This window comes from Harmonia axyridis, chromosome 3 (genome assembly GCF_914767665.1).
Source record: "Harmonia axyridis chromosome 3, icHarAxyr1.1, whole genome shotgun sequence".
Classification (NCBI taxonomy): Eukaryota; Metazoa; Arthropoda; class Insecta; order Coleoptera; family Coccinellidae; genus Harmonia; species Harmonia axyridis.
The window spans coordinates 51,523,221-51,545,515 of record NC_059503.1 but is presented as its reverse complement, the minus strand read 5'-3'; the positions used below and the strand labels follow the sequence as shown (position 1 = coordinate 51,545,515).

Sequence of the window (22,295 nt, the reverse complement as noted above, 5' to 3'; positions counted from 1 at the left end):
CTGTTAGTACTATCCTCAGAATGTTAATTTTCATTTAATCTAATTTCACTAATATTTTCAAACTTGTTTTCTGAATCAAAATCTATATATGTTGTTCCTTCTTCTATGAAATCAACATGTCTAGCCACTATTATTTTATTATTCACTAGAACTCTGTAACCAACATTTTCATTTTGTTAATGAGAATTATTTGAACAGACTTATAGATGTAGTAAAGATTGATTCAGAGAATAATACTGCAGACATATTGACGAAAGCTCTAGGCTATGTTAAATTTGAAAAATTTAGGAAGGCATTAGGCCTGAAATAAGAGTTTAATTATTATTGTAATACAAATTTAAGGAGGTGTGTCAAGCTGTAAGTAAATTTGTATTCTATGGTTCAAGCATGACATTTATGTTCTTCTATGTTCCGTAGTGAAGTTGACGTAAGTCAATATATCATAAATGTACGAGTTGATGTAACGATGGTAAAAAAAGGGGAATAAACAATATTAGTGTTGCTGATTGTTCTTATTATTATTGAAAAATCCCGGAAAAATCCTCACATTTTCACAATTTTCAAGATTTTCTTATTGGAAAATCATTGACTTTGTGATATTCAAATGAATATTTATTAGCTAGAAAGAATGTGATTTTTTATCAGTCAACTTCATTATATTTTTATTTTATACTTTTATATATTTGTGTTCCGAAATTATATTTTTTTGTCTTGAAAAAGTAGTATGTTAATCTCATACTTTTGATAATATGTGATCTTCATTTTATTTTTGTTTTATTTTATCTTTCATTTTTTATATGTTATGTTTATTTCATTTTCTGTTTCATTCTCTCATATTTTTATATGTGATATTCATTTTATTGATTCTATCTTATATTCATTAATGTGATGTTCATATTATTTTTTGTTCAATTATCAAATAAACCTTTTTTTTTTCTCGATATGTTTATGAATTTAAGCATTTGAACATTTTTTACAGGGTCATTCTCAAAAATTTTGAAAAATTCATAAGTGTAAACTACCCCTTAGACGGCCTGCAAATCAATGTGCTTCGGATATGTTATTCTGTAGCTATTTGAGAATAATAATACCTAATATGAACTTGACTAAACATTTTTGACATGGTCATTTTTGAAAATTTCGAAAAATTCACAAGTTTAAACTACCCCTTAGACGGCTTGCAAATCAATGTGCTTCGGATATGTTGTTCTGTAGCTATTTGAGAGTAATAATACCTAATATGAACTTGGCTAAACATTTTTGACATGGTCATTTTTGAAAATTTCGAAAAATTCACAAGTTTAAACTACCCCTTAGACGGCCTGCAAATCAATGTGCTTCGGATATGTTATTCTGTAGCTATTTAGGAGTAATAATAGCAAATATGAACTTGGCTTCACATTTTTGATAGGGTCTTTTTTGAAAATTTCGAAAAATTCACAAGTTTAAACTACCCTTTAGACGGCCTGCAAATCAATGTGCTTCGGATATGTTATTCTGTAGCTATTTGAGAGTAATAATACCTAATATGAACTTGGCTAAACATTTTTTACAGGGTTATTCTCAAAAATTTCATAAGTGTAAACTGCCCCTTAGTAGTTAGGGATAAGTATGTTCTAAGCCAGAAAACGAACATAACCTCACTTTTTGATATTAGTAGGATTAGTGGATGAATATTGGAGTGCAGACACACGGCGCCATCTTGTGGTGGATAGCGTGTGAGTGAGTTTGGAAGCTAGTGGTGGAAACTGTTTTACCGTTCGCGGCGCCATCTTGTGGTGGAGCTTGAACTGATAAAAAAGTCTGAGCGGGATTCGAACCGGCGGTGCCTCGAGCGTCGGATTGTGAATCCAACGGTTTAGCAACTAAGCTACAGGGAGGCACACAGTAAAGTAGTAAATTAAGGGGTAGAAATGGAGTGTGTTCTTCGAGGCGATAATTGAATATTTGAGATTTGAACGAATAGATGGTTACGTTGTTGAAAGATTGGATTTATCCTCAGTGGAATGTGGATTTCTGTAATTTTCCATACTAATTAGTTCATAATGTTAATAGTTGAGCGTGTTTTATTTGAATTGAGTAATGTGTGTGTGTGTGTGTGTGTGTATATTTGCATGATCTCAATGAATGAATGTACTGGGGGTGTCTCATGATAATCAAGGATATGTATGGAATTTTGGCATTCAATGTGATATGAAAATGAAAAAGCAAATTACACTTTTTAACTAGGTAGCTAATGCTTTTCGCTGTGGGATTATATGATTCATTGCCGAGGAAAATATTTTAGGATTCAGACAAAGCCATTCGTAAACAAACATTGTCTGAAAGCAGAATTGCGATTTTGTTGAAGGAATTTTTTTTTCATGTCAACAACAAGCATGTGAGATATATCGGGAATGGAAATATGGTGACATATCGATTTGCATCCGCATTCGAGACAATCTAAACAACAACAGCTGAGTATCATCCAAGTTGATTAGAAAGCAGTACCGGACTCAGTCAAAAGGCAAACCGATGATTGCAGAATCACGACCTGACAATAAAATTTAGAGATTAATTTGATTATAATATAACTTCAAGATGTATAAGTCGACTGTGAAAATTTTACCGAATTCCCGAACTGAAGACTTCGAAACCCGACTTGAAAAATTAGTCATACAAAAAGCCAAAGATCCTTGCTTCCTGAATCAGATCACATACGAATCTAGGCTATCAACCTTTGATAATTGGTCAAAATGTATGAAACAAAAACCCTCACAATTAGCTGCCTCAGGATTATACTATACTGGTGCTGGTGATCAAACCATGTGTTTTTACTGCGGAGGAGGCCTTGAAGATTGGAGTGAGGATGATGATCCTTGGGAACAGCATGCCCTTTGGTTCCCCAAATGTAATTTTTTATTGTTGAAAAAGACTCCAGCATTCGTTGAAGCAGTTCATGAAAAATATAAGAGTTTATTGTCTAGCAAAAAGGATGCGATTAACGAGATTTCGAGTACTGAATCAGAGCAAAGCGTCACTTTATGTAAAATTTGTTTCAAAGACGAGTTGGCTATCGTTTTTTCACCTTGTGGGCATATGGTGGCTTGTACCGATTGTGCTTCAGCGTTCAAAGAGTGCCCAGTGTGTCGAAAAAAACATTCAAGCAACAGTACATGCATTCCTATCATAATAAAGTAAAACATACATTTTTCAATATGTGAGTTTATTTTTTGGAATAAAATCCTGTTCATACACATTAGATTTGTCATTAACATTCCATGTGATTTTTTCCCAACATATGAGATTATCTGCAACTACAATATTGAAAAACTATTGGGATAAGCTCTTTTGTTTCTGCATAGCAGTCAACTCTCAAATGTAAACAATATTGTGACTCACATCTCCTAGAGGGTGACTTGAGCCTATTTAAGCAGCCGTTCTGCTTACTGAATCACAGTTTTCTCCCTCATTTGCGTCTGACAATACATTGTTGTTGTTGTTCATTCGAGTTGCAATTCGAAACTTTATTGGAGCGGTTGACCATATCTCTCGCTGTGCGTGTGTGTTAGTGTACTCTGTGGGTAAGCATCAATTTGAAAATTTTGTATCCTTATATAAAAAATATTTACTTTATTCATAGAGCAGTAGCAGCATCAACAACAACCACAGCAACAGCGTTAATCGTACATAATCAAGAACAGGTAAAATTAATCTGAATGCTCATTTTGAATGTTTACAATTCAAAATCGAATTAAAAATTCTATGTTTCTGTCGTACACCATTTTATTTGTATTCAAAAACTTTTCGCATAAAGTATAAGAAATATTTTGATATAATTTTGTAGAATTAATTTACATATATTATCTTTTCAGTGACTCATATCTCAATGCAGTATTGAGACATAATTCAATGGCAAATATTGAATTTTCGGAAACCTCAGAGGAAAAGAGTTTCCAGAAGATGTATGGTTTCGATATTTCGTTAAAACCGGGACCTAACAACATTATGATCGATAGACTCTATAACCGTAGAAAATCGATTGAAACTACGAATGAGAGGTCAGAATCAGATTTTGAGGACATTAATATGTATCCTATAAAAAAATTTTTCCTGGACCAAGAACCTGAAAACGATAGACATTTGCTACCTGTTCGACAAGAAGAGAAACATGAATTCAACTCAGAATCAGATTTTGAGGACATTAATATGTATCCTATAAAAATTTTTTTCCTGGACCAAGAACCTGAAAACGATAGACATTTGCTACCTGTTCGACAAGAAGAGAAACATGAATTCAACTCAGAATCAGATTTTGAGGACATTAATATGTATCCTATAAAAAATTTTTTCCTGGACCAAGAACCTGAAAACGATAGAAATTTGCTACCTGTTCGACAAGAAGAGAAACATGAATTCAACTCAGAATCAGATTTTGAGGACATTAATATGTATCCTATAAAAAATTTTTTCCTGGGCCAAGAACCTGAAAACGATAGAAATTTGCTACCTGTTCGACAAGAAGAGAAACATGAATTCAACAATGATCTTATTGGTCACTATTCAGAGGTAACTATCATCAATTATTATTATCTTAAACTTTTCATTTAAAACAGATGTGTAATGAATTTCAAAACCCCATTATCTAAATTGCTATGTTTGTTTTTGTTATAACCTTACAGTGATTCAGTTTGAAAATTACCGCGATGATTCGATAGTTAGTAATTCTTGGAATTTTAAACTAGGGTTGTTTTGGACAATGCGATGCCGTATGACAATTGAATTCATAAATCGTTAATAGATCATAGAAATCAATTACAGTTTCAGAGATATAAAGGAGAGTTGGGGTTTTTGGATGGGACGGCCTATATATGACTCGATTACAATTGAAACAGTTGTTCTAATGAAAAATAATTATATATAATGTGTACCATAAAAATGGAGTCGGAAAACTAGATATTTTCAAAACGGATGACATTTTTGAAAATGTCGATAACGGGATGGTTTTCGACAAATCTTCGGCTAAAAAACTGTTTGAAAAATTTAGGGTGTCCAATTTAAGAAACACTGACTCTCCTCTATAACTATAAATACTGAAGATATCGTTCGTCTTAAAAATTAATTTTTATAAGAAATATGGAAGTTTTTGTCCGTATCCAATGATAATAAAAAAGCGATTACACAATTTTTGATTAACTATTTGATTATTTGAAAATTTGCTCTTGAAATTAAGTTAATTATCTCTTTTACTAACTTAACGTTTCATTTCATTATCTCTTCAAAATTGACTTTGACAATGTATTCTCAATCATTTATACTCAACCCTTTTTTAACTGTCTGTAATAAGTATTCTTAGTAATCTACCGTCCGGCATCTTGCGTTATCGAAATACTGCAGAGTTATTCATGAGAGTTGAATTATATGTTTATACAGAGTGTTTCAAAATTTACTATCAAGATTTCAGGGGTATATTTTCCAGGTCAAAAAGAGACTTTTTTCCATAAAGATGTGTACGCAAATGCTTCGTTACGTTACTGAGCGTTGAAGTTTCAAGATTTTTAATTTTTTTCTTCATAGCTCTTTCAGTTTTCCAGATATTATGATTAAATTTGGAATATAGGTTCATTAGGTTTTTTTTTTTTTTTTAGGAAATGTTCGAGGGAGCTTGTTATTTAGATCACAAACAAAATATGTAGAGTTTTGTGTTTTGATTGTGATACTAGTTTCCTACTTTTTGTTGAAAATTTTAATTGAATGTGGCGTATCATTTTTTCTCGATAACGATCGCAGATGTGTGAAAATGACAAGAGACAAAAAATTTATGAACAAAATAAAAAATTCATCTCAAATTTTGCCACGCATTTATTACAGCCTATAGATGTTGCTGTGTTCAGAAGCTTGAAGGGCGCGTGGAAAACCGCAGTTCACTCCTGGCGTTTGGATAATATTGATAATCCCGTTCTGCGCAAGGTTAATTTTTGCCCATTATTGAATAAAGTATTGAAAGAAACTTTATCACCTGAAGTATTCAAAAATGGTTTTCGTATCAGGTGTGTGAATAAGTCTTTCCCGTTTTTTGTAAGAGATGGCGCCACCAATACTGTGCGAGTATTTAATGTCATATGTCATAATCAAAGCTTATTCATCTGTCAACAATTCCACACTAACACATTAGTTGAAAGTTTTTCGCATCATAAATTTTTGAAATCGTGAAAATGTCGAAATTTGAGCCGAGTCGACGTCATTTGCGGGAAGTTTCACTTTATTGGTTCAATTTGAAGAAATCTGCTGCCGAGGCGCATCGGTTGCTTCAGGAAGCTTATGGAGAAGGTTGTGTCGATGATTCAAGTGTTCGCGGATGGTTTCGACGCTTCAAAAGTGGCGATTTCGACGTGGAAGACAAGGAGCGTTCCGGGCGGCCGCAAATCTTTGAAGATCAAGAATTGGCGACTTTGCTTGATGAAGATTCGTGTCAAACGCAAGAAGAACTTGCTGAAGCATTGGGAGTTGACCGAACAACCATTTCCAAGCGTTTGAAAGCCATGGGAATGATCCAAAAGCAAGGAAATTGGGTGCCGTACGAACTGAAGCTGAGAGACGTCGAACGGCGTTTTTTCACTTGCGAACAGCTGCTTCAGCGACATAAAAGAAAGGGTTTTCTGCAGGGTATCGTGACTGGCGATGAAAAGTGGATCCGTTACGATAATCCGAAGCGAAGAAAATCATGGGGACTACCCGGCCATGCATCATCATCGACGGCCAAGCCAAATATTCATGACGCCAAGCTCATGCTCTGTATATGGTGGGACCAGCTAGGTGTGGTTTACTATGAGCTTCTGAAACCGAATGAAAGGATCACAGGCGAGGTCTATCGACGACAATTGATGCGTTTGAGCCGCGCACTGCGAGAAAAACGGCCACAATACTCCGACAGGCACGACAAAGTTATTTTGCAACATGACAATGCTCGCCCACATGTTGCACAGCCGGTGAAAACATACTTAGAAACGCTCAAATGGGAAGTCCTACCCCACCCGCCGTATAGTCCAGACATTGCTCCGTCTGATTACCATCTCTTCAGATCGATGACGCATGGCCTGGCTGACCAGCACTTCCATTCCTACGAGGAAGCCAAAAAATGGGTGGATGACTGGATAGAGGCCAAACCGGTCGAATTTTTTCGCAACGGGATTCGTATGTTGCCAGAAAGATGGGGAAAAGTTGTAGCTAGCGATGGCCAATACTTTCAATAATTCATTTGTAACCATTTTTTCACAATAAAGGCTCGAAATTTGAAAAAAAACGGGAAAGACTTATTCACACACCTGATAAGTGCGGCCTTTCACCATGGAATTCTGATGAAGTGTGTTGTGAGTCGAAGGACCCAATTGAAGATCTGAATGTATTACAAAAAATGGCAAAAATCAAGAAACTGGAAACTGGACTGAAATACTTGAATAAGCATTGAAACAGAAAAAGTTCAACAGTTTGAAGGTTGTGACGAATGGTTAGGCGCCACTGAAGAAATCAGTTCATTCAAATTCTATAAGAACGTCAAAGAAATTTAAAAAAAAAAACAAAGAAAACCTGCTATAGTATATCCAAAGTCACTTGAACTAGTACATATAAAAACGCTTGGCCAGATGTCCCTTTTGAAGTGGATATCGCGATCCGATAAATACCAGGTTGAAAGTATTATTAGGCAATAAATTCATTGGCCCCAAAGGAATTTCTGGAAACTTAGACAACCCTTGTATAATCGAAATATTTTGGCTTCCTCCAAGTGACTTTGGATTTACTATACTACCTGCTGACTTGACAAACAACTCAAACATTCCAATGCCAGATCATACCACAAATTTCGAAATGATACCTCCACCGAATAATACATCAGATGTCTTTACTCCCAAAAAAAATTCTTCGCACAATCTTCTGTCACCATCAAAACAAAACTCACCTTCAACCCCTCAAAATCAAAACATAGCACCCGAAAAAATCATCTCGCATCAGGAAAACGTGAGTACAAGTTCAATGATATTGCCACAAGCATCAAAACAATCCATACCACAAGAAGGTCCCTGAAAGAATTCATCTGATATGGTAATACCTAGTCCCTTTAAAAGAGCCTTGTTTTGGCCAACATCTAAAGAAAATTCAAAAAAGCGGAAGCTGGAATATAGGCGATTTGGGAGACCTGCTAATACTGACTACAGCTCGATGCACTCAGAAGATTTACTTGCCCATGGGCATTTTCAGAATTATGTGGTACAAAAGAGGGAAGGACTTCCAATGGAATTTCGCAAGTCCTAACGTAATGGCACTTTACTCTCAGTTAGTAGCATTAGGTGGGTTGAGATACAAAATGAGATCATCCGGATCCGCCGACTTAACCTCGCAAGCAGTTTTCCACGCAAGCTTTGGAACATATCTGGACGACATCTCGATCTTGCCTCAAATTACTAATCACAATGAATGGGTGAAAAGGCCAAAGATGAATGAAATGTTCAAGCAGAGGACCCAGGCCACTAAGCTTGTTTTCCAGCCAATAACGTTCACGAAGGTAGCAAAAATGGCTCAGACCCTCATGACGAGAACGTTGGGCAACGTACAGGAGTGTCTTTTCACGAGGCCATCCTTCTCTGGTGCTACTAGGAGGACAATAACTCAGAAGATGACGGACTATTTAAATACTGGTAATTCAGGGACCCAATACTCCAAAGACCCTTCCACGTTGAGGTCTGCTCTAAGGGAAAAGAAAGATAAAGTTATGAAGGCTCTATCAGGGAAGGATGTTGAAGTCGTTGGAACGAGAAAGTGGCTGGTGATACAAGTAAATACATTGGTACCTTCAGATTTGATCTTGAACGGCGGAGGGAAAAGTTTCTTTTAGCGTACTGCTCATTAACTCTTTCTCTGCAATTTTCTTTGTATTTTTAGGCATCAATATCGTGTTCTTATTGCGTTATAGTTAACTTTATAAAGAAAGAGTCCCCTCCGTCATATCGTCTGTTGCATGGCAAAAATACCATGGGAGCAAGGAGAAGAAAAAGATTGAAATAGAAGAATTGAAAAAGAAAAGAGCTGAAGAAAGAGAAAAGTGAAAAAAAGAAAATGAAGAAGCAAGAAAAATTGAGGCTGCCAATGAAATAAAAAAGAGAAACCAAAATACTGAATAAGAAATCTAAGACTGAATATAGTTCAAGTTCTAGTTATGAAGAAGAATGGTTAGAGTCTGGAAATAGTATGGATGATATATCTGACGAATGTTATGATGATTGTGACCAAGAAAATGAGTGTGTAGAGCGAGAAGAGTATCAGGACGTAAGCAAAATAATTAAACAGAGTGATAACGGTACTGTTAAGTTTCCTGGGAAGAAAAGATTTCATAAATATGTTTGTATAGTTCAAAAGGTTACTAAAAGGGATAATATCTTGTGATGAGTCTAAAACCTTATTTAAAGAAAATGAAAAAGATATCAGTAATTTAAGTAATTCACAAATAATTGAAATCCTTGAGGTCCCAAAGATGATTATAATGGGTGATAGAATCAAGTACACATTTTCAGAGCCTTTAGAGGTTGATGGATAAAATATTAAATAGATATAGTAGATGATATATTAGAGAGCTAATGTTAATTTTTTGATATTAAAGTTTGTTTAGTTATTACTAAAATGTTTATTTCATATTGAGATATAATGTCCACTATTGGTCAGTAGAATGTCATCTAATGGTGATATAGATTTTTTTGAGGTGTCATCTTTAGGTTACTCAGACATAATTGAAAAATATATATATTTCGAATCATTTTTTGTGGATTATAGGCGTTTAGTCGTGAAATAATATTTTGTATGGACCACTGTATTAATTTTTGAAGCAGTTAATATTCTATTGCAGTAAAGTTTTTTTTTTCTTAAAATGAAGTTTATGTTCTCCTTATAGTGTCGAGCATTGGTGCCTTCACCTTAGAAATGTCTTGAATTTCAGTTTATTGAATTACTTTCAACTTGTTCCACCGAAACTATACTTCTTCATTCACACCAGATGATCTTAAAATCACAGACTACTAGTCTGTGTTAGAACTTTCACAGATGAAAATTATTTATTTGAGAATGTAGGGTTAAATGGCAATTCTTGTACGAAATGAAATGAACAAAGATATATTATAAATTGTTTACGTAAGTAATGCTGGCCCAAGGTGGCAGCATACTTCGTTAGGTTGGTAACCTCGCAATCGGACATGTGTGCACACAAAGAAAAGCTAGTCTATGGTTGAAGGCGGTATGTCAGTTCTGTTTTAGAAAAAGAGCAGATAAGATATACCAAGCTATTAACCGTCTTTATAATCTATTATAATATAATTCAGTATTAATATATTATCAATTAATACTCAGAAGTGCCTATTAAATATTCTCTATATCTCAATTGTAGATAAATCACGAGAACCACTTTGTTATCGTTTCAGATCCTTACATGGTAGCAGAGCTTCTGTAGTGAAGCGTCTTTCAAGTCAGATATCTTGGTTTGATTTTTTTTTGTTCTTTTTCATTTTTTTTTCTTCGTTAATTCACTAAAAGCCAAGAAAATGGACAAAATCAACTTTGATTACTATTTCAAGATGAATGTACAAGAGAATCTTGAAGAAGGAATATGTTCAACATCATCACAAAATTTAGCAACTCAAGTGGTTGCGTTATTCACTAATGAGGATTTTATTAAGGTCCTAGCCGATAAACTAAGGGATCAGTTGATTCCGAATTCCACACCAGGGGTTAGCAATGAAGATATTGATCATAGTGAGATCACTTCGATAACCTCTAGAAGTGTTCAACTACCCAATTTTGCAATACCGGCAATAGATGATGAGGATGAATTGAAAGGCCATAGCAATTATAGGTCATGGAAACATAGAGTTGAAAGGGATTTAATAGCCATGGGCAGACATGACTTTCTAAGATTTGCACGTGGGGGTGAAAGACAAGAATTTTCTTATGAGAAGAGAATGTATGATGCTCAAGTAAGGCAATACCTGGAGGCAACCTTGCAAAATGGGCCACGTTCTCTCATTGTAAATGAAGCAACGGCAGCGGATGTTTTTCAGAAGTTGGAGGATATGTTTGGGAAAAATGATATCCAAAAGATGGTGGACTTCTGGACAATTTTGGGAAGATAGTTCTACATCCCAAAATAAATCTAATGTCGTCCATTACTAAATTTGAGAGTGCAGTAAGACAAGTGTTCCACTGGACAAGAAGATAGTTGTAGCATATTTTCTGCACAAGGTTCGTCATCTAAGAACCTTTAGTGGATTTTATGCGACAATGGCCACTTTTCCAGAGAATACTAGAACGTACGAATTTGTTAGAAACACATTTATGGATGTAGCTGGTAATAACTATAGTCTAGAAATGAAAAATAGAAAGTACAGTGAAGTTAGTGCAGATATTGTATGTTCTGAATGTGATGATATTCTAGATTACAGCAACAAGGCTGTTGAAAATGATATTATCGCAGTATGTTCTCTTTGTTTATATTTCCCAAAGGAAATTTACTCAAAGAATGATGCATTTGTTTCAGTTTGTTGTTTAAATGGTAGTAAATGTAGTATTGATTTGTGTAGAAAGTAGATTAGAAAGAAGTTCATCAGAACCACATAGAAAGAGGGAGAAGCTAATGACCCCTCACTCAAAATATCCAGAGAAAAGGGTCAAAAACTTCCGTTATACGCCTGAACAGGTGGAAAAAATAAAAAGGATGACACCTGAAGAGAAGAAGTCTGCCAGGTGTAACAATTGTGGTCTTTTATTTCATAAGGCCTCAGAATGTAGTAGCGAGGGCAGACTCTGCTTTAATTGCTTCAAGAGTGGTCATGAAAAGAAAGACTGTAAGAAACTACAAAGTCAGAAATCAAGTAAGTTTGAATTTAATTTGAATAACTTCGTTAGTTTTGTGTCGTTTCTTGTTGATTCTGGTGCATCTCACCATGTAGTGAATGCACAAAATATCTCGTTCGAGTAAACTGTTTATGAATAGCCTATGTCTGTTGAACTTGCTTCGAAAACAGAGAACATTGTTGCTTTGGGAGAGGGTACTCTACCAATTCTTGTACAGTTTGTAAACAGTTCACATGTTTTGAAGTTAGTTCAGTATGTTCCTGGACTGAGAGAAAATGTTCTCAGTGTTCGAGCATTCAATGCTCAATTTAGTACAAGTGTCGTGATGAATTCTAATAATGGATTTATCCTCTCTAGAAAGTTTCGAAGAAAATCAAGTCTTCTGTATGTATCGGAGGGACTATATAGAGTTGCGGTTCGCATTTACGAAGTAAAGGAAAATAGTCTACCAATACCAACCATTAAAGAAGCCAATGTGTTTATAGTCAGAAGAATATTAACCCTACACTGCCTATTGTATCAAATCAGATACAACCAAATAAACTTCATTTAAAGTTATCTTATTTAGCAGTTTCTTACATATAACGCGCCGTATCATATTTGATACATCCTCAGAGGAAAGAAAAGATAGAGGTGCCCTTAGAAGTAAATAGCGTTGTATTGTAATCAATTGCAACAGCATGATGATAAAGTGAGATAGGACAACAACAAACCTGCAAAATTGACAATTAGAGGGGCGGTAAACATTTCAGTGGCGTAGTCAATGGTTCTCTTACTGCCTCTTATTAAGTTTTCGGTGCTGAAATGTTTGGAACAAACATATGCATATTTCGGCAAATTGCTCATTTGCAATATTAATACGTGGCACAATATTTTGCTAAATTCTCTATTTGAAGGAAACCTACAAATGTTAGCATTGAATTAAGTTTTCGATATCTCACAAATACTACGCCATAGACGAGATATATTCTACGCCTATGGACTCAAAACGTGAACTAACCTATGATAGGTTAGGTTTTCATTTCCGATGTTGTACACACTATACATGTTTTTCGAGTATTTACCATGATTAAAATTAACAATATGTAACTTAAAATTCACAAACTTGTATGAAATAACGCCGATTACAAACGTGAAATTAAAATGAACAGTTAACCCTTAACGCACCTCTAGTTGACACGTGCAATAACAACAACAGAACCGTGTTGCCAAATCCTCAGAATATTCGCAAAACATCTATCCAACAGAACGGAGAAAAGATTACTTCTTCCTCAGAATGGCAACGCAGTACATTATAAGTGTTTGTAAACAAAAATGTTATAGCGATGTCAACAAATGTTATAAGGCACCTCTATCTTTTCTTTCCTCTGAGGATACATCCTTATTTTAAGATTCAATACGGTTCATAATACATTTCCGCGCGCTAATACCATCTGTGGTATGTTTATGTTTCAAAATGGTAGCTAGTTGATATCATATCCAGTGTGAGGTGATTCAGATTTGTTTATCCTTCGAATTTTCGTAAAGTTGCATTATAAAAACTGTTTTTACTTCGATAAAGGTAAGATATATCAAATATAACATAATTTCATTCATTTATACCATGTGATATTCTTATATTCGACATGATTTCAGTTGTATCAAATTTGATACATATTTGAGCGCATATTTAAATTGAAAAAGAGTTGATGAAAGAACCTAGAGGCTCTTCGCATGAATATATCTGCAATATCGATGGAGTTGACATAACATCTGTAGTATGGCTAGATAATAAGCCAGTTTCTTTCAACATTCAAAGGGAAAATGCCTCCAAAAGAAGTGAGAAGGTGGGGCAGAAAATCAAAAAAGTATGTGAATATTGAGTGTCCAAACCTAGTCCCGGAATACAATGCTCATATGGGAGGAATACAATGCCATGGACAATTATATTGGCAAAAATAAAATTAAAGTTAGATCTAAGAAATGGTATATTCGTCTTTTTTACCATTTAGTCGACATGACCTTAGTAAATACATGGTTGCTCCACAAGAGGATTGGTAAGCAAGAGCTCAAACAGGTTGATGTTCGGCTAGAAATAGCAGAATGACTCTGTAAGTCACAAAATGGAAACAAGAAACGAGGTAGACCATCCAAGGATTCCGTCGAAAATATGCTTGTTGCGAAAAAGAAAAAGTGGCCTACCTATGATGATGTGAGACAAAGATGTAAATTTCCTTCTTGCAAATCATTCTCTCATTTGAAATGTTCAAAATTTGGTGTTCATTCGTGTCTCAACAAGAATAATAATTGTTTTGTTAATTTCCACGATCCTTGAAAATGTATTCTCATATGCATTATGTATCAAATTTGATACAACTAATGTTTTTCAAGAATAAAACTTAATACAAACTCTAGAATTTCTTTATTATTTTTTTAAACTTCCTCTCAATATTACGAATCAAAATTATATTTTTTTAACAAAAAACAAAATTCGAGAAGTGTAGGGTTAATAATTTGTCTCATAAAGCAATTTGTAAAATGAAGCATACTACACTTAATCTAGTTATTGAAAAGAAACGTAAGACACGTAAATTAAGAAATAAACTCATCAATTACAAAAGCTAGAGGAAGAAGGTTTAGTATGGCATCGTAGAATGGGTCATATATCATCCTCTTATCTGGGAAAACTTTCTAATGTGGTACAGGGTGTGAAAGAACTAGAAATTATACAACTGCCAGTTGCTCAGTATGTTCAAAAGCTGAAATGCATAAAAAGCCTTGTTTAAAAGAACGCGAAGGGGCAACTAGACCGTGTCAAATCGTACATCGTACATGCTGATTTGTTAAATGTCAATCCTCCGATACAGTTCAGTAAGAAAAAGTATATTTCAATAATTATTGATGAATATTCACGATATTCACAAATTTTTCTAATGAATCTAAAATCAGAAACACCTAAGTTTCTAAACTCAGGGTGGCAATTTTTACAATAAATCCTTCCAGGACCGGGTCAGTTTAGTGAATTGAGATGTGATAATGGTACAGAGTTCATTAGTGCAGAGAGTCAAACAGTGTTGAATAAATTTGGACTAGAATTACAGTTAGCGGAACCCTATCAGCATGAACATAATGGGACAGCTGAAAGGTTCAATAGAACTCTTCAAGAAAAAGCTAGAGCTTTAATATTTGATTTTGGGTTTCCTATTACTTTCTGGGGTTTTGCGTTTTCAACAGCGTGTTACTTATATAATAGAACATCTCATTGTTCTGTTAATTTTTTAACTCCATATGAAAAGTTGTTTGGAAAACAAGCTAATCTGCAAAATATTAAAATATTTGGTTCAAAAGTTGAAGTAGAAATTGAAAATATACCTAAAGGTAGAAAGTTGAATCCCCGTTCAAGCACAATGTATCTTGTAGGGTACACTGATACAGGATATTTATTGTATGATCCTATATTACATAAAACAGTTATCTCATGTAATATGATGAAAAATTCAACTTTAAATCTTGTAAAAGCGATTTGATAGTTGAGGGGAATGAACTAGTAGTTACTTCATTATATGAGACAATAGATCAAATGAGTTTGGTCCTGTTGAATCGCCAACACACTCAGTGAGTCATAATACTAATCAGTTGGTAAATGGTAATGAACAGATCGTAAATGATATAGAAATAGAAAAAATCTCTCAATTAGAAAATAGTCAGAATATAAATCCAATAGAATTTGAAGAGATTTCACAGTTTAATAGTCAGTTCAGTGAAGAAGTAGTTTCACCAGAAATCAGTGTAAACTCATGTATATTAAGTAAGTTTGGCTTTAGTTTTGAAGATGAGATCTATAATACCAGTAATGAACTTCAAATTTATCATGAAGCCATTACTTGCCTGAACAGCAGTAAATGGTTGAAAGCAATTGAGTCTGAACTAATTTCAATAAAGCAACACTGTATGGGATATTGTAGTAAAAGTGTCAAGTATGAAAGTAATTCCGTTAAAATGGGTCTTTAATATAAAACAGGATGGTAGTTTTAAAGTTGTTGTAGGGTGTAGATACACTGAAAAGTATAATCCTGAAGAAACAGCGTCGCCCACACCTGCCCTGTCAGTAGTTGAATTAATCTTTATCGGTTACTAAGAATTGGCACATTGAACAACTCGATGTTAAGACAGCTTCCTTACATGGAGATATTGATAGGATTAAGTAAGTAGCTATACCTGAAGGTGTAAATACCGATAAAACGAGATTTGTCTGTAAGTTACGGAGAGCTATTTATGGGCTAGCAATTGCACCAAAATGTTGGTTTGTCACTATCGACAAATACTTACAGAAATGTGGTTTTGAATCAAATCATCGTGAACCTTGTTTGTACATGAAAAAGAAGGAAGACAAAATTGTTCTGATTTTAATATATGTAGACGACTTATTAGTAACTGGAAATAGTGTTGAACTAATTAAAGATACCGTCAATCAATTAAATTCTAAACAAAGTTCCTTGATTTAGAAATAATAAGAACTGGAAACCATCTGTTTCTTCATCAAACTCAGTTTGTAAAGAGTTTCGCATGGAAAACTCAAATTCTGTTGATACTCCATTGGTACCTCAAGGGAAGCACAAAGCTTCTGAAAGGACAAATGAAGCTTATTTTCCGTACAAGAAAGCGATAGGCTCCTTGTTGTATTTTAGTTTGTTCACTAGACCTGATATTTCGTTTGCGGTAAGTTATCTTGCCAGATTTCAGTCAAATGCACAACATTATCATTGGACGTTGGTGAAAAGAGTATTTAGGTATCTAAAAGGAACTCCTGAATTAGGCTTGAAATACACAAATGGTTCACCAAGTCTCTCTTGTTACTGTGATGCGGATTTTGCTGGTGACAAAATCAGTTAAAAATCAACCACTGGCATTGTGATCTTTGCCTTTGGTAATCCAGTTGTATGGTGCTCGAAACTTCAAGCTACAATTGCTCGAAGTTCAGCCGAAGCAGAATTTATTGCATTAACACATGCAGTGAATGAAGCTCTGCTCTGTTTCTAGAACAGTTGCTAGAAGAATCAGTTAGTATAGTTTGTTTTATATACCTGTACATGAAGACAATGAGGCAGCCAGACAAAGCTGTCTGACTAGTACAAGTTAGAGTCGACTGAAATATATTGAACCTAGATATCTTCTCATTCGTCAACATGTTCATGAGAAGAAAGTCAATATATCAAAAATAAATACAAACGATCAAATAGCAGACATACTCACGAAACCTTTGCCTGCAGTAAAGTTTCGTAGTTTACGTGACCATCTAGGTTACTTGTGAATTGTCAATTGTTAGTATACTGTATTGTTGCGGTTGTTTATCTCTTGGCGTTTGTCTAGATTAAATCGAGAAGGGTCTTCGGTCCCTGGAGATATAATTTTGACAAATGCAAGTATCTAAAATAAGAAGGGTCTTCGGTCCCTGGCGATGAGAAATGCGCCCCTTACGGTATACAAGTAGGTCACACCTGGCTATAAATACGGGTCTTGTTCAGTTGAGTCATTGATCATACATTTTACTTGTACGATGTACTGATTAATGTTCAAAACATGTTTGTTGAGTTTATGTGCTGAAGGGTCTTGGGTCCCTGGAAGTAGGTATAAACTCATGTTGAGTGTATTTTTCGAAAGAAAATGACACTAATAATCCAGTTGCTTATGTCTTTATGATATAATCATGTTGAGTTTATGTGCTGAAGGGTCTTCGGTCCCTGAAAGTAGGTATAAACTCATGTTGAGTGTATTTTTCGAAAGAAAATGACACTAATAAACCTGTTGCTTATGTCTTTATGATATAATCAGGTTGAGGTTATGTGCTGAAGGGTCTTCGGTTCCTTCGGTAGGTATAAACTCATGTTGAGTCTAATTTTGGTAAGAAAATGATATTAATTATCCTGTTGGTTATGTCTGTACAACATAATCATGTTGAGTAAGTGCGAGAAGGGTCTTCGGTCCCTGGAAGCAAAACACTCAAAATAAATTTGTAAGTTAGTTCGCTTTGAGAAACCTTTGCTCGTCAGCAGCAATGACTGCCCTTGGTTGAGTTCTACTGACAATTCAGTTAGATATAAGAATTTAAAAAATTGTAAAAGTGTATATATCCTGCATATCTGAAAAATGTGTAATCTATGTTATTATTATTGTATATATTCAGTATATATCGTTATTAAGTCTAGTTTCAAGAAAAGTCAGTCAGAACGAAACATATTGTTCAAGAATCAAGACGACGATCTAAAAAAAACCCGGTCTAAATATAGCTCCGAAGGGACGAGCCCTTCTATCGCGCCCTAGCAACAAGTATTGGGTACCCCGTCGATGTTTCACTGGGAGAGGCAGTAGTGGCAGTACGTTTCCAACATTCCAAAGATACGCATCTACACTACTTAATGTTAAAATCTGTATAAATTGTTTTACGTTTGTGTAAATAAACCTTGTTACATAAAGTCTTATAAGTCAAGAAATTTCTATACACATATATAGTTTAAGTTTTACCTATTGTGGTAAATAGTCAGTTGTCCGATTCTCAGATTGGGAGGGGGTGTTAACGTAAGTAATGCTAGCCCAAGGTTTTTAGATCCTTACATAAATGCGATATAATAAATGAATGGATATGAATATCAGAGCTACTATGGGCGGTAGCGAGCTCAATTCGTTATGATTATCGAAAATGAAATAGAAAATCAAGAGAAAAATATTTAATCTTTATCGTCAATGAAATTGGGATAACTAATTTATTGTATGTATTGTACTTAGTTCAACAAATGAAATGTTCAAAGTGAGTGTATGATGGTGTTTCCAATTTAGTAGCTTATTTCCAAGGTTCAAATACTTGCAAAAACTTCAGTGTTCCGTTTTCCAGGGGTGAATTAGCTATAACTATTTACTATTGCACATTATGAATCTGTTATGTTTTTTTTCCTGGATGGACTTAGGATATGAGAGTTTAAACTGGTAGAAATGTGCAACTTAACATAACATTTTATTGATCAGGTGGCCTTCTATTTATCTTTTACCGTTTTTTAGGAGCGATACCAACAAAATTGCCAGGTTGTTATTGTGATTTTTTTTGTTCTATTCTTATAATTATATAGAGTTTAGTGAAAAAGACGATGAGTGCCATGCTTCTTAGAAGTAGCTAAGCTAAGTGATAGTGGTAATGAATTAATGGGGAACTGTGGATTTTTCAGAAAATTCAACGTTATAAAATGTCTCTTATTTATCTTCGAATAGGTTTTCAAATTCCGGCTTACTAGATTCATACGCCAGAATGGCTAATTTTCACCTCTTTCAACACGGAATATATATCGATAAGTGAGAAAAATATTCAACTATGAATTTCCAACGGTGAAAAGTATTAATGGTATAGGTAAACGTGTAAACTATTTTTTTCATGTCTTCCAAATTCAGCAATGATGTTTTAGAGCTAGAAAGATCAATGCGATCAAGGACGTAGATCTTTTTTTACTTGGGGGGGTAGGTAATCGAAAATAATTTCTGACGACATTGTTAACTCATATTTATAATGTGAGAAAAAGAGGTTCCTTATTTTTTGTGTTTCAGAATGGCATAAAGAAAGTATGGAGTGTGGAATGAAGAGGATATGGAGAGAGCTCTAGCTTCTTATAGGAACGGAGATATGGGTTTAAACCAGTGCTGTAGACAGTACGGAATTCCAAAACCGACCCTCAAGCGTTATTTAGACAGCAGAAATGTAAAGGCCAATGAAGGTACCAAATCCATGGGGCGTCACCCTACATTACCGCCCGATGTAGAGCAACAGCTTGTTTTTTGGGATTAGAATAAAGGACGTGCGTAGACTAGCATTTCAAATCCATTGCAATTCGAATTCGAATTCATTCAATTCATTCATTCGAATTCATTCATCAGTGCCCAAAGTGTAAGGAGTGATCAGTTGTTCCAGAGTGTGTGTCTTAGTGGAAGATACCTGTCCGACAGTGCTTAGTGCGCAACCCAACTGAGGACGAAGTCGACGGACTTTTAAACGTAAATTACTCCGAGTCTGGACTCATCCGAACAACCGGTTTTTACGAGAGGTATAAACTGGTTATCATGGAGAATCAGGTTCATAGTCAGTCGACAGTCGAGTAGTAAACGTTATAGTGTGAAGGTTGCGCAGCGAGGTGCGCAAAGAGTGAGTGAGTGAACACGTGGTGAAACACGTGGCAATTGAGACGTTAACCCTTTCAAGCTTAGTGGTATACTAGACATACCACAGGTGTAAAACTCATTCTCGGTTCTGCTTTGTGGTTAGTTATGCGTACCACCGATTTTACGTCTTCACGAACCTATTTCCGTCCATTATAACCTAAAAACAAAACGGTTATTTTCCTACGAGTGATCTGGTGGGTCAGTCCCTTTCACGTGGTTGTTGTTTTCTGATGTTCAACTTTATTGGATGATTTTAGCATAATAAAACTGGAAATAATTGCAGGTAAGTAACAATATATGGTAGCAACATTATATTAGCATTGAAATATTCAAATATTGAATTTTCTCACTTATGAATATTGCTTTTCACCATCATTCATTTGTGGTATCTCAAATATACCACAACGCATAACCACTGTTGCGTCCATGCATATCGAAAGTTCTATGAATATTCCCCCAATTCAGAATGCATCAGATCCTGTGGATAATGAAGATGACATCCCATTATCCCATTTTGTGCCAAAAGATAAGTTCATTTGGAAAAAACTATCAACAATAACCAATAAAGGTAAAGAAGCCATATTCTCAGAAATTGTTGGGCCCACAAACATTCCGGATGATGTTGAGTTACCTATTGATATTTTTGGGTGTCTCGTTGATGCAAAAATAATTGAAAATTTTGTTTTTCAAACTAACCTTTATGTAACCCAATGTGGAAAAAAGTTTGTTCCTGTGAATGTCAAGGAAATGAATATTTTTCTGGCAATAAATATGTTGATGGGTGTGAAAAAACTACCAAGTTATCGGGACTACTGGTCAACACAAACAGAGTTGAGAGATTCTTATATTCCAACTCTGATGAATCGCACTAGATTCGATTGGTTGTTAGGAAATTTCCATTTGAACGATAACGCTCTCCAGCCAAGCCGCAATGACCCTACTTATGACAAACTTTATAAGTTGCGACCATTTCTTGATTCACTATTGCATAATTACAGTTTTTATTACAAAATGCACGACACCATCTTCATAGATGAATCTATGATTTGTTTCAAGGGCAGATCGTTAATCCGTCAATACATGCCTAAAAAACCCATAAAATGGGGCTATAAGGTTTGGACCAGAGCAGATATAACTGGATACATTGATGAATTTCAAATATATACAGGGAAAGTCAATGATACAGTAGAGACACAGTTAGGACCAAGAGTGATAAAGGATTTTACAAGGTCTCTGATTGGAAAAAATTATTTTGTATATTTTGACAATTATTTCACGTCACTGCCGCTACTTAGGCAGTTGCGAGCAGAGAACATTCACGCAACAGGAACCATTAGAAAGAATAGAATAGGAATACCTGGAGATTTCATAGCTCATAAAATGCTGAAGCGTGGTGATTTCGATTGGCGAATGACTGATGATGGAATTTCATGTGTAAAATGGATGGACAAAAGAATAGTTCTCTTAGCTTCCAATTGCGAAAATCCATCTGAAACAGACAATGTGACAAGGAAAAAGAAAAATGGTGAGACGGAAAATATTTCTTGTCCTAAGATTTTGAAGAATTATAACAAAAATATGGGCTTCGTAGATAAAGCGGACATGCTGAAAAAAACTTATGAAATCGATAGAAAGAGTAAAAAATGGTGGCCACGTATATTCTGGCACTTTATCGATGTCATCGTAGTCAATGCCTTCATAATTCATCAAAAACGATGTGGAGACAGCAGGAGCATGAATCTGAAGGAGTTTCGTCTGGCTATAATAGCAGGATTGGTAGGAGCTGGAAATGGGACACCGAAAAAAGGTAGAGCCTGTTTGGAACGAAATATAAATCACTACAAGCCCAATGTTCCACTAGAAAAGAGATACTTGAAATTAAGTTATCAAGGGATGATGAATTGAAGCAAACTTACAGTGAATTTATGCAAGAATATATTGATTCGGGACACATGACATCGTGGGGTATTTTTAGAAGAGAATTGATCACACAACACTATTTTTTGTTACCGCATCATTCAGTAATAAAACATGACAGCACAACAACCAAGTTTAGAGTGGTTTTCGATGGTTTGGCGAAATCAAATATCGGAGAATCTTTAAACGATAATCTCAATCCTGGCTATGCATTGCAGGATAATTTGTTTGACATAGTTATGCGTCTAAGATTATATAAATATGTTCTGAGTAGCGATATCAAAATGATGTTTAGGCAAATTTGGATACATCCTGAAGATCGTAAATTC

At 34.9% G+C, this 22,295-nt stretch overlaps 2 protein-coding genes across 2 annotated transcripts; both read left to right on the top strand.

The window, feature by feature from the left end:
• Nucleotides 1–1,633: 1,633 nt before the first annotated feature.
• LOC123676875 (E3 ubiquitin-protein ligase XIAP-like) lies at nucleotides 1,634–3,362 on the top strand. Its single transcript, XM_045613136.1, has one exon. The coding sequence runs from the start codon at nucleotides 2,581–2,583 to the stop codon at nucleotides 3,178–3,180; it is 600 nt and encodes a 199-aa protein (XP_045469092.1). The 5' UTR covers nucleotides 1,634–2,580; the 3' UTR covers nucleotides 3,181–3,362.
• A 17,698-nt stretch (nucleotides 3,363–21,060) lies between these two features.
• Nucleotides 21,061–21,954, top strand: LOC123675458 (piggyBac transposable element-derived protein 4-like). Its single transcript, XM_045610818.1, has one exon. It carries the CDS (start codon nucleotides 21,061–21,063, stop codon nucleotides 21,952–21,954), a length of 894 nt encoding a protein of 297 aa, XP_045466774.1.
• The last annotated feature ends 341 nt before the right edge of the window (nucleotides 21,955–22,295 follow it).

What these genes read in the sequence shown, in the direction of transcription:
- LOC123676875 (XM_045613136.1), top strand. Translation starts at nt 2,581, where the DNA reads ATGTATAAGTCGACTGTGAAAATTTTACCGAATTCCCGAACTGAAGAC.
- LOC123675458 (XM_045610818.1), top strand. Translation starts at nt 21,061, where the DNA reads ATGCACGACACCATCTTCATAGATGAATCTATGATTTGTTTCAAGGGC.